The sequence below is a fragment of the Pteronotus mesoamericanus genome, unplaced genomic scaffold, assembly GCF_021234165.1.
Source record: "Pteronotus mesoamericanus isolate MK-2021 breed Mesoamerican mustached bat unplaced genomic scaffold, CSHL_Meso_final contig_730, whole genome shotgun sequence".
Classification (NCBI taxonomy): Eukaryota; Metazoa; Chordata; class Mammalia; order Chiroptera; family Mormoopidae; genus Pteronotus; species Pteronotus mesoamericanus.
Window position 1 is genome coordinate 1,186,042 of NW_026555246.1, and position 12,699 is coordinate 1,198,740.

Here is a 12,699-nt window from a genome sequence, read left to right on the forward strand (position 1 = left end):
AATTCATGGACGAGCCCAAGGAGCTGGCTCCAGGCTCAGTAATAACTTCTCCATATTAATGACAGCACCGCAGACCCTGTGGACAGCTGACATTTAATATGAAGCCTACACAGCAAAGCCAGAGGCTCGTACCTGGGCCCTCCCTTTCCAGAGCGCCTGCCGTGGGCGGGCTGAGGCGGTACCAAGATTCAGAGGACTGAGGCCTTCCCCTCCCATCAGTACCTCCCCTCCGCCTCAGTCCCCTCCCCCACAGGAAACCCCTGCCAGGAACACACACGTGTGCGCGCACACACACAAGAATACACACTCAAATGCACACATGCACATCTACACAAGTCACACGTGTACCCACACACATGCACACACACACATGTTCAAATGTATCCTTGCATGCACATGCCACGTGTCCCTCATACAGATATGCACGCACACACACACACTTGGGTGCACACATTCACCTGCATGCACACACTTTCACACACACATACGCTTCCCCTTGTGTGGATGTGCGAACATGCACACACACTCAGACGCCTGCAGCCTGTGGGGCTCTGGGGGGAGCGGCACAGAGCGCCCAGCCCCAGCTGCCTGAGCCGGGGGTGGGGAGTGGGGATAGTGAAGGGCATCTGCCTGCCCACCGTGCAGACCCGGGGTCCCAGCAGAGCCCCTCACACACGCACACCTGCTGCTGTCGGCCTCAGAGAGCAGAGCAGGAGCCCCAGCCACAGCTCAGGCCACCGTCACGTGCCCAAGGCAGCCTTGGCGCTGAGCGTCCAAGAGACTCAGGGCAAGCGCCCGCGACGGCCGTGGTGCTCGTGGCCCTCCCAGCGGGCCCGGGGCGGGGGGTGCCTGGGCCTTCCCCGTGGCTCCGCTAAGCCTGGGCAAAGGTCTTTGCTTGCTAAGGGCTGGGGATGCTGGGGTGCAGGCAGCCAAGGCTGGCCATGGGGCAGGGGGGTTCTGGAACCTGCCAACATCTGAACGAGCAGCATCGTTCACTCAGCGATCAGTGCCGTAGGCACAGAGCCCCACAGCGGCACCAGGGCGGAGGGCAGCAAGGGGACGGGGGTGGCCCCGGAAGAGCTGGCTGCCCTGCGCCTGGGCTCAGAGACCAGCGACCAACAATGCTGGCCTCCCTGAGGGGCTCCACCCTGGAGGGTTCCAAGGAGAAAGGCGACCCCACACAGTGAAAGCCCCACAGATCTGAGTAACGGGGGGCGCCTGGGTCTCCTCATCTGTAAGATGGGGCACACGTTGCGAGCTGAGGTAGACGGTGCACACGGTGGCCCCCTAATGGCCTCCTTTGGGGGAGAGTAGGGCTTCTGTGGGTCCCCAGGCACCTCTGGGCAGGGCCCTCACTTGGCAGAGCAGCCTGGAGGTGAGCAGCTGGCGCCTCTCCTTCCTGGATGGGGCTGGACACGTGATTCAAGCCATAACCAATCAGCACATTGCATCCCTGGGCCACAGTGACTGGCCATGGAAAGGTTCTGTGACGGACTCCTGTCCAATCAGAGTGACGCTCAGGACTGCGACCAGGGCCGGCAAAAGACAGACTGCTGCCGGTCGCCACCGGGCTGTCCCTGGGGCGTGAGTGCCGTGGAGGCAGCCACGGGCATCAACCCCCAGGGAGCAGTCCCTCAGGGGAGGAGGGGCGGGCCAGCGAGGTTCGGGGTGCACCGCCCTATCTCTGAATTAGCCCCCCAACCCCAGGAGTCCTCAGGTGCCTTTTGTATTGTGGTAAAATACATATAAAATGTACCGTCTTTGCCATTTTCACATGACCGTGTGACCATCTCCGCCATCCATGTCCAGGGCTCTTTTCTCGGGAAACGGAAACTCTGCTCAGTGAACACCAGTTCCCCGTGCCCCTCCCCTGCACCCACCACTCCCCTGCCTGGGTCTGTGATTTCAACTCCTCTAAGTGCCTTCACACGCCTTGCTCGTTGAAGAAATGAGTCTGGGTCTCAGACCGCGAATGCCGGCCTGAGCGGCTGCTGTGAGCCAGGACAGGCACAGGCGGCTGCCAGGCCGCTGGGGCACCAACCCCGGAGCAGCGTGCAGCCGTCCTCCGCGCGGGGCTGCCCCGCCGGTGTGGACATGCTGGGCTGGCAGCAGAGCGGACAGGGAGAGACGGGCCAGCCCTGGGCACGGGGGGACCGAGTCTCGGTGGCGATTCTGTCCCCGGTCCCTGCACTGGCTTCTGGTCCCCGCTCCCAGGCACTCGCATGTCATGGCTCCCAGCTGAGCTCTGCCTGGGGGGCCGGGTCCCGTGGGCGTCGCCAGGTACGAGTCTCCCACGGCACAAGAGTACGGCATCGATGTGAGCGTCTGGCGCGGCCTCCTGGATGAAGTTTCATTTAGCCGAAACCTACGGAGTGAGCCGGGTGGAGAGAGGGGTGAGGGCGATCCGGGAGAGGCCGCAGCCTGCGCACAGGCCCTGGGCTGGGACTGTCCAGCCAGCACCGGGGGAACAAAAAGCTCAGTGTGACGAAGCGCAGGCACGAGGAAGACACAGTGACAAAGGAGACTGGAGACTCCTGGGCCGGGTCATGAGGGGCCCTGAATGCCTGCTCAGTGGTTTGGGATTTTTTGGGGGGTGGGGGGGGGCACAGGTTTGAATTTATTTTTTAAGAGCAATAAGGACCATGGAAAGGTCTTAGGCATTGGCATGTTGTGATCTAATGGGTGGTTTACAAAAATCAGTCTGGCTGCTGTGTGGCAACAGAGTGGCCAGAGAGAGACCAGCGAGGAGCGGCTGAGGAGGACTGGAGCCAGAGACAGGGCTCGGGGCCAGGCGCGGTGGAGAGCCGGGGACCAGGATGAAGTCCAGGGACGTCCAGGGACTCTGGCCGCAGTAAAGGGCGCGGTCTGGAGAGAGCGGAGAGACCCGCGTTCCATTTCCGAAGCCTGGGGTCAGGCAGGGAGGAAGCCCGGAGGCAGCGGGGCGGCCGGCCAGGAGATCCGGGCCCGATGCGGCAGCCTGGAGTCGGGGCGGGCGCGGCAGCAGCCATTCTGCCTGGCATACCTGACCTTCCTCTGGCTTTTATGATAAAACCCCGATCGATTCCAGAGTTCAGGGATCCGATCCTCACTCTCAGCGCCAAAGGTGGGCAAGGGTCGGGCCGGGCCCACGCCACAGTGACCGGTGTAAAGGCGGGCCTGTGCCCCACGCGGAGCCCAGCGGGGCTCCTCTGGACTCCAGCGGGAACTGTCCGGAAAGGAGAGCTCTCTGTTTCTCGGGGATGGCACAGAGAGCATGTTCTGAACACATCCCCATGCCCCTGGATCCAGCCATGCCTGAAGCTGACACTCCTTAGGACCCCAAGAATAACTGGGGCCATAACGTCCCTTTCTTCACCGACTACAAGCTGGTTGTCTGTCACTTAAACAGAATGAGTTTTAAACAAGGAGCATAAGACACCGCAGAGGAGACTGAAACCACCCTGGGCAGCTGTGCAGGTCGCCAAGCGCAGAGACCAAGCAGGCGCTTCTGCTCCTCTGGCCTAAGGAGCCCTGACACCCACAGCCCCTCTTTGGTGTCCCTGAGACCCTCTCACTGCCCCCACACAGTGCTAAGGCAGAGTAGGAGAGGGAAGACCCCACAAGGAGCAGCTGCAAGTCCCAGGCGCCCGCACCCCCCGCCCCACAGCTGGAGCCTGCCTGGGCCCACTCAGCACCTGGGCCGGCTGGAGCCTGCTGTGTGCCTCGAAGGCAGCAGCCTTGTTAGGGAAAATGAAACTCCTCTGGTTCCCTCAGGCCAGTGAATGACGTCTCTCTGCAGCCTTGGGTGACTCTTACTGTCCAGCAAGGCTGAACAGACCAGTGCCTGGCCAGGCTGGCAGCCCAGCAGGGGGGCCCCAGCCCACAGGGCGGCAGCCTCTCTGGGTCTCAGCCACACAATGGGGGGGCTCCATCACGGAGTCACGGGGTGTGCACCCCCTCAGGCTCCAGGACGGGAAATGGCTGCCGAGGCTGACCCCACCCGCTGCCCAACCACAGGCCCTGCCCGGCCAGAGACACCAGGCTGGGACGGTCACCGGAGCTGTACCGAGTGGGACAGAGCGGGGACAGGGGGCTTCCCTCCCCACTGCCATCGCCCAGCCACGGGGGCTCAGGCTGCCTGCAAAGAGCCCCGAGCAGGTCAGCGGCTTGTCAACAGGCCACTTGGGCACCAGGCCTGTCCCAGCTCCCGCTCACTCACACTGACAACGGTCAACACCCGTAACTCAGAAGGCGTCCGGGAGTCAAAGAGGAAAGGTAGAACTGTTTCAAATAAATGCGTCTCTTCATTTTTATACTTCTTATTGGCGTGCAAAAGAGGCAATAAAATGTAGTGAGCACAGTCTTGGGAGTTGGACAGACATGTGTTCAAATACTGGCTGCGAAGCTTGAAGCAAGCTGTCTTGGCTTTGCAGCCTCAGCTTATTTATCTGTCAAATGGGGATAAGATGAGCTCAGCCACAGGCTGCTGTGAAGGCTGAACAAGGCAAAGCGGCGCAAGGTGCTCAGAGGGGGCATGGCGCGGGGGGGCCCGGGGCCTGTCAGGCACTGCTATTGCTTTTTATGCCAACAGCCTCCTTCCTGGGAGTCTAAGGATGGCGTGAGTGCAGCGCGCCTGTCCTGTGGCCCGAGAAGGATCGAAGAGTCTTCCACAGCAACACAACGTACAAGAACCCTTTGCTGAGCAGTACGTCCTTGTGCATCATGAAACAGCAAGCTTTAACCACTCCCTGTAAATATTACAAAAACCTGTCAAGTGGCTGTGAAACACCTGGGCGTTTCTCAGCGTCTCCATTTCTCAGCGTCTCTGGGGAAAAAAACGGCACGGAGTCTCAGGAAGCCACCTTCCCCTGGCATTTCTTGAGTCTCCATCCTACCCGATTCCAACAGAACTCGAACATTGGCGGGCCCAGGGTCCTGCCCTCACACCATTGCGGGGGTGGCAGCATCCTTTACACGCTCTGCCAATGGGTTCTGCAAACCCTGTGTCCTGATGCTCACAGGAGCAGAGGACCCCAGCCTGGCTAGCGTGACATAAGGACCCAGCTGGAATAGTCAGGAAAAGGTCTGAGCCTGGCACTGCTGCGAACCCTTGACTCGCCACAGAACAAGTCCGCCCGACAACAGAGCCAGCCAGCCCACAGGAAGGCGGACGCACAAGACAGCAAGCGTCCTCATGACCCGCAGGAGCGCCTGGATCCAGCCATGCCTGAACACTTACTGTTATGTGAGCTGATAACTTCCCACTTCTGTTTAAACTAATTTTACTGGAGTTTCCTGTCACTTGTAACTGAGAGGATCCTGACCAATACAGTGATACAAGAATCCCTTTGTACCACACAGTGGGAGACTGCTGTCGTGGTAAACAAAGCTGCTTACTACTGCCTTCCTTTAAATAAGAGAAATAAACTCAGGGGCCCAGGCAAATAGATGAACACAGCTATGTCCCAATCCAAGGGCAGGACAACAGGCCTGGAAGGTTCTGTGGCTCTTGGTAGAGGCTGGTCTCACCCAAGTACCTAAGCTTAAGCTCAGACCACAGCAGCCTGCCAAACTGAGCCCTGCTCCACGGCTCCCCCTACGGCGTCCAGGAAAGCTAGTTCGCTGGATTCACAGGGTTCGAGAGGTTCCTTTATTACAGAACCTCTAAGAGAGCCCACAGACTCCCTGAATCACCCAGGCTAAACACAGGACACAGCATTTCCTACACCTGTGGCCCACTGAACCCTACGTGTTCAGAGCAACTTGACATGCAAGCCCCCAGGACTCTCGTGCAGAAATGGGGCCGCAGAACCCTGCTTCTCAGAGCGCGGTCTGAGGCCAGGCGCGATAGCGTGGGGGCTCCTGAGAAGCTCAGAACCCAGGTGGGGTGTGGTGGGCGGCGGCAGGGGGCGCCAAGGTGCAGAGTCAGAATCCACACTTTAACAAGACCCCTGGGGATCCGCACCACACCTGCTTGGGCGTCTTTCGCTACCTGTGAAGGAAGAGCAGGAGCTGCACAGGAAGGGGCTGGGTGGCGTGTTGGTGCAGGGGGCTGGGCCGCTGGCAGGGTGCTGCGCACTTAGCCGTGGGAGGCCTCCTGAGGGGCGCGCACAGGAAGTACAGCTCCTGCGATCATGTCTTGGTGCCTTTCACCCGCCAGATTTGTGCGCGCCGTGAAGAAGGGGTGGGAGGGAACCAGGCCAGGCTCCTGCCAACAGGCGCTGGGCCTCAGCCGCCCAGTTGTAAACATGAGGACCCCTCCCCTGCAAGGTCAGAGCCCTTAGCACATGGGCGCTGATGCACAGAGGGGCTTTAAGGGTTAAGAAGTTAATTGGTACAAAATCAGAGCAGATTCAGACAAGAAGAAGAAATAAAGAGAATTCCTGATGCCACCCCACTGTCCCTAGGCCACCTCCCATTGACCGCATGCAAGGCTGTCCGGGGAGGCTCAGCCCCTCGTCCAACCCTGGCCTTCCTTCCAGCCCTGCTGGTGTGTGTCCAGCACGTCTGACAGCTCTCCACGCCTCGCTGACCGGCCGAGGCACACCTGACACCGCTCCCCTCTGCTAGGACCACCAACCTGCGTGGCCGCCGGCTGGCTGGCACGGCGCTCGGCAGGTGGCTCCCAGCTGCCCTGAGCGGACACGCCGCGGCGGCGCCAGGCCAGCCCCGCCTCTGAGCAGCACAGTGGACGAAACGCACGAGAGGGGCTGGTTGGACAAATGCGTCACGGAATGAGCTGAATGAATGGCACGGTGACAAAGTCTCCCTGAAATGCTCTCCATTGGGAATTAACAAGCACACGGGAGCTGGCCCACCAACAGACAGCATGCTGTCCCCTCCTCCTAGCCCACCCCCCCAACCCCACCCCAAAGTCCTCAGCACCCCTTTCCTTTAGGTAATTCACCTCCAGAGTAAAGAGACACACCTGTGAGGCCTGGGACACCCTCAGGGGCAACGGGCACAGGGGGCTGCAGCCCCTACCCCAACGCCCCCAAGGGCACTGACAGCTGTTTGCAATTCGCCCAGGTCCTAAGCACATCCAGCCAAAGGCAGTGATTTTCCGAAGCAACAAGTGACATTTCCTGTGTCTCCATAAAAAGAATGCCAGCGGTTGCGGGCCTCTGGAGTAATTGCTGGCCCTGCAGCCAGCAGGACGAGCCTGAGGGCAGGGGCTCAGAGGCGGCGGCGGCAACGCCAGTCACTCCCTGGGAACAGGAGCCTTCCGGGCAGCAACTGGAGCGGAACCCTCGGTGGGCGGCCGACCCGTCTGGCCAGCACAGCCGGCCTGACCACCGCACACCAGCTCCAAAATAGAACACTGCAGTGGCTCCTGCCCTGTGCCAGGCCCCGGGCGGCCGGACAGAGCACCGCCAATGTCAGCCGCCTCCCCGAGCATCGACTCGGCTTCCTCCGAGGCCCTTGTGACAAGGGTCCCTCGGGGCCCCCAGAGTAGGTGGACTTCCCAGGGCTCCAGTCACACTGGGTGGGCCAGGCAGTCTGTGGAGCGCACCCCTCCCCCCCAGCCTCTCTCCCGCCCTTCAGGGGCTGCCCACAGGCCCCAGGGCCTGCACTTTCAAATGTTCCCATTGGCTCAAAATAGAGAGAGGAAACCGACTTTTCAAATAACCAGCTGAAGTTCAACAGGAAACCACAGCATAAAAATCAGCAGCTCCCGGTCAGCCGGGGTAGCGGCATAACTGGGCACCTCAGCACCACGGCCCACCCCCCGGGGCCGGCACCCACAGGAACGAGGAGGCTGACTGCCAGCACACGTGCCCCCTGCACACCCCACCCATAGTAAGATACACAGGGCCACACACTCGGCTGCACACGAGTGAGCAGCAACCTACAGGTACACACGTGCGCAAAACATGTAAGGCACGTCCCCGCATTTCCACAGATGCACGGGCACTCAGACATTAGTCAGGACACAGCGACATTCCAAACACCCGCACACACACTCACAGAGGTGCACACACGCCTGAGGCCTGGATGCCAGGCCAGGACCTGCCCCGGCAAGCCCAACAGAGACCCTTGATCAGTTCTTGGGAGACCCTGGGCCTCTCCCACCTAAATCACCCCCTCCTGCCAATCAGAACGCCTTGCGGTCCAGCCAGTGCCTGCAGTCCAGCCACCCTCCTCCGTTGGTGCCCCGCATCCTTAAGCAAGAAGGTCCTCAGTGGGGCCTTTGCCCTCCCAGGGAACACCGAGGTAACAGGCTTCCAAAGCCCAGGCAAGGGCCTTGGACAGAAAGAGAGGGAGAAGCTCCCACTCACCAGCCCGTCGCAGTTGCTGAGCGCCACGGAGGAGGCTTCAGTGAGACCAGCCACGTCTCCAGTGTAGAGGCAGGTCCCAAGCAGAGGCTCCACGCGGGTGGCGCCGGACTCACCCTGCCACTCCACCGTGGCCCCGGGTGCCACGAGGCGGGCATTGGGCTGCAGCCGCAGGTGCAGGTCTCGGCCGAAGACCGTGACATTGTAGAAAAGTCGGCTGTCAGGGTCCTCTCTGCTTCCAGGGAAGCCCGGGGTCTGGACGGGGGCAGCCCTGCGGGCCCGAACCCCGGCCTGGGCAGTCGTCACCGACACCACGTGAGACACCAAGCGGCCCTGGGCGTCAGTGCGCACCGGCACCGCCAGGATGCGCTCCGCTCCGTGCCCCAGGGGCCCGCCTGCAACGGAAAGGGGCATCAGAGCGGCTGAGACCTGGAGCTCCCAGCCCCTCGCTGCGCCCCGCAACCCCAGCCCCACCCCCACTGAGAAAGGAGGGGCATTCCTCCAGGCAACTCCCAGAAACTAGCCTGCACCTCCTCGGCATTCCGCCACCGGGGAAGGGGCGTTAACATAGGCACCTCTCCGGAGCCCCGCCGCCCCAGGCGGTCCCGCTCTGGGACCCTGGAAACCCAGAGTTCTGCTCCTTGCCCCGTTCTGGGTTGAGGCTCCGCGGGCTCCTCACAGTTCCCCAGGGGACGTCTTATCTGAACGCGCCCCCCCCCCCCCGCCCATCCCCGGCTCGGGAACCTACCGTCCTTGGCAGGACGTGGGGCCACTCCGAAGCCATGCCCGGTTGACACCCAACCCGTGCGCCTCTACCCTTCTAGTGGCCGCTGGGGCGGGGAGGACTCGGCTTTTCTGGACACAGGCGGCCTGTCCTCCGCGTCCAGCTCCCGCTGATCCCGCTGCTGGTCCCCTGTCCCCGGAGGGGTGGAGCAGGGTCCCTCGGATCTTCAGAGATCCCCTTTGGGACGCCCAAACCAATCCGCAGGGCCCCAGGCGGCGCGCTCGGCACTCGGCTCCTCCCGAGCATCCCCGGACGCCAACCCAGGCGCCTCCTGGCCCTGGCTCCCCTGGACCCGCTGGCGCTGGCTCTGCGAGCTTCGCCGCGGGGCTTTCCCGGCCCGGCACCTCCACGCTCGGCGCCCGGAGAGCCGCGAGGGCTGCGAAGCTCTCCATGGCCCGAGGCGCCCGGGGGCGCCGCGGGGGCGCCCCCCGCGCGACCAACCCGGCCCGAAGTTGGCCAACTTGGCCCGGGGCGGGGCGCTCGGAGTTTGCCCAAGTCCGGCTGGAAGCTGCCTGGGGAGGGGGCGGCGAGGCGCGCGGGGCGGGGCCCGCCCGTGGGGGTCGCGAGGGTGGGGGCGTGCCGCACCTACCTTGGGGGGCGGCGGCTGCGAGCCGGGCGTCCGCGGGCGGCGGCAGCAGGAGCAGCGGCAGCAGCAGCGGCAGCAGCGCGAGGCAGAGCAGGCGGCGGTCGGCGCCCGCCGGCGGATCCATGGCAGCCGGACCGCAGCCCGGGCCCCGCACTCGCAGCCGGCGCGAAACTTCCCCGCGCGCCGCCCAGCCCACATCTGGGGGCAGCTGGAGCCGCTTGCAGCTGCCGCACCGCAGGGCGCGGGGCGGAGGAGGCGAGGCGCGGAGCGGAGGGCGGGGAGCGCGGAGGGGAGGCGGGGAGAGGGAAGGAGCGAGCGAGGAGGCGGGCGGGCGGGCGCAGGCGAGCGCGGGGAGGGCGGGGACGGCGGGCGCCTCAGCCTGCGGTGACCCGGCGCTTCTTGGCGCGGCGGCCGCCGCCGCCCCCCATCCCCCCAGCTCACCTTCTAGCCGCCCCCTCCGCCCCCCCTCGCTCGCTGCGAAGCAGAGACACCCCGAGGCGGCGGCTGAGGAGCGCCGCGAGCCGTGCCTGGGGAGTCCCGCCGCTGGCCGCTCTGGGCTTGCCCTGCGCCCTCGTGGCACACAACCTGGGAGGAGCGCAGCCGACCGCTGGGTCATCCTGACAGTCCTCTTCGGGACCCTGGGTCTCACCGGTTAGCCGTGGGGCGCAGGGACTTCCCGGCCCTGTCTTTGCGCGCTGGGGCAGGACAGGGCCCAGGGATGGGTGGGGGTAACGGAGGCCTGGGATGGAGACCCCGGAGGCCAGAAGACGCTTTTCTAGGAGGTGCACTCACTGCAACTGTCCCTCGGCCTCCAGCCTCTCGCCACCTGAGGTCCTTGTCCCCTCCATGACTACCCCCCCCCTCCGCCCTCACCCACTGTGGCAGCCGGGGAGCACAGCCACCCCCTCCCGCCCCCGCCCTGCGCCCAGACTGGCCCTCCCTCCCAGAGCACAGGCAGGTTGCGGCCCTCACCTGTCCTCAGTCCCACGTGGACATCTGGCCTCCCGGACTTGGCTCTTCCCCAGGCCCTGCCTGAAATAGCCTCTCTACTCTCCACCCCCCTCTTCCCACTCAGAATCCCAGGCAGAGCTCTCCATCCTGGAGCAAGTTTGCTGTCAGAGCCCATCCCCAACTGGAGCCCCTCTTCCTCTGCAAGGTCTTAAGCCCGGAGTCACTGTCCTACCAGGCCTGCTGTCCCCAACACAGTGACCCTTCTCCCCAGGTCCTGCCTGAAACCCCCTCCCACGCACGTGTCTGTTGCAACATCTCTGCCATGTGATCCCAGGCTTCTGCCCCACTTCCCCAGAGGGCGGACACCTTCCCTGTGGAGCTTCTCATTCACGCTGCCCCCTGCCTGGGTGCCCAGGCCTCTGGGGTTGGCTTTGGTCCGGCACAGCCAGGTGACTCAGGCCCCTCCTTGGCGGTCAGGAGAACCGGGTCTTTCAGGGAAATACGTGACTTCCACAGCCCGCTCTAGCTGCGACTTTGTCTCCTGGGTCCCCTCATTTTCAGGACCTGGGCTTGAGGACGCTGCAGCGTGCTGGCCCTCTCCACGCCTCCCTCCCTGTCACTGGGGCTGCCTAGGCAGGGCCTAGTCCCCAGACGTGGGGGACGTTCGCTGTGCTCGTTAACAATGGTGGAATTTCACGTAAGACTTTAGATTTCTGACTTGAGAAATTCGTGGCCACACTGACCCCCATTTCTGCTATTAACCCTTAAATGGGGCGCATGCCCTGCAGCTTACTGTAGGGCCCCTTCCCTCACCCCAAGGGGCATCCACTTCTGTGACCTCTGATATCACAGCTGGTTCCAAGAAAGGTGGATGGTGAGCAGTGCACGGGAAGACAGATGACTCCACAGATAGCCATTCTGGAGGACTTCCCGTCAGAAGCGTCAGGAGTTGAATCCTGAAGGCTGAGGGAATCGGGCTGCCCAGAGTCGGGTCTGGCAATGTCTTGGAACCCATGGCATCCTTTCGCTCCTTCCCCTTGTGGTTGTCGTGCTTTCATCCTCCTCAGAAGATGAGGGGCACCAGCCAGCAGACGCGCGGACTTCACAGGCCATGCTCGGCAGCCTCACCCCGTCCCCGGCCAGGCTCACGGCCATTGCCTCGGTCCCCTTCCCACCACTGCTGTGAGTTCTTTACGTGGTACCTCACAGTAAAGTTTTTAAAGGATACTTTAAATCATCACCATAAATGGAAAACCACTCTCTCTCCATAAATCAAATGTACCTGCCAAAAATAAATGAAAACAAAAAAAAATTTATCAAATTCTAGATACTACTCTCTGCAAAAGGTGCTGAGGCAGAAGCTGACGAGCAAGTGTTGGACAAGCGGTGGGGCCTTTGCTCGGATGCCACGAGGGGCAGCAGAGAAGTGAGAGGCAGTGACACTCACTTTGCAAGACATGATTTGTTCTGATGGGTCCACGCACTGAATTCTCTACATGCATGGAATACCAGTCTAGGACATTTTTGGGGACGAGGCTTTGTCTCCCTGACATACCTGGATTGCCCCAGCACCTGTTCCTGCCCATATCACAGCCACCTGGGGCTCCGCCGAGACAGAGACTCCCTCATGAGTGGGAGGCAGGCCAGTGACCTTGACCAGCCCATCTTTCAGTCCCCACAACAACACCCTGTGAGGCAGAGTAGATGAATCGGGCACATGCTTACCAAAGTTTACAGTTGGATCCTCCTCCTGGGGGGTCCCTATGGGCTTTTTTCTCCCAGCTTTGTGAACACCTGAGTAACTCAGTGGGTTGGGCATCCTTGTGCACACCAGAACGTCGCTGGTTCAATTCCCAGTCAGGACACATGCCTGGGATGTAGACCAGGTCCCCAGCAGGGGGCGTGTGAGAGGCAACTGACTGATACTACTCTTGCACATTGATGTTTCTGTCCCTCTCTTTCTCCCTCCCTACCTCTTCACACCTCCATGGCTCTGATCTCTCCTCTTCCCCCTCTAGAAAATGCTGCACCGCCCACTGGTGGTTGCCTCTTCTTCTGGTCCCCTTTTCCTCCTCCATGTGAAATGCGGGCACAGAAATCCCCAGTGGTTCTTTGCTCATCTA

At 62.2% G+C, this 12,699-nt stretch overlaps 1 protein-coding gene across 1 annotated transcript in view; it reads right to left on the reverse strand.

The window, feature by feature from the left end:
• ADAMTS2 (ADAM metallopeptidase with thrombospondin type 1 motif 2) overlaps nt 1-10,751 on the reverse strand; it is a 236,124-nt gene extending 225,373 nt beyond the window's left edge. Inside the window, exons 1-2 of the mRNA XM_054583352.1 lie at nt 10,598-10,751; nt 8,259-8,650 (exon numbers count right to left, since the gene is read on the reverse strand). Of these exons, the coding sequence (XP_054439327.1) occupies nt 8,259-8,650; nt 10,598-10,751 (546 nt within the window). The remainder of the gene's footprint in view (nt 1-8,258; nt 8,651-10,597) is intronic.
• Between the last annotated feature and the right edge of the window lie 1,948 nt (nt 10,752-12,699).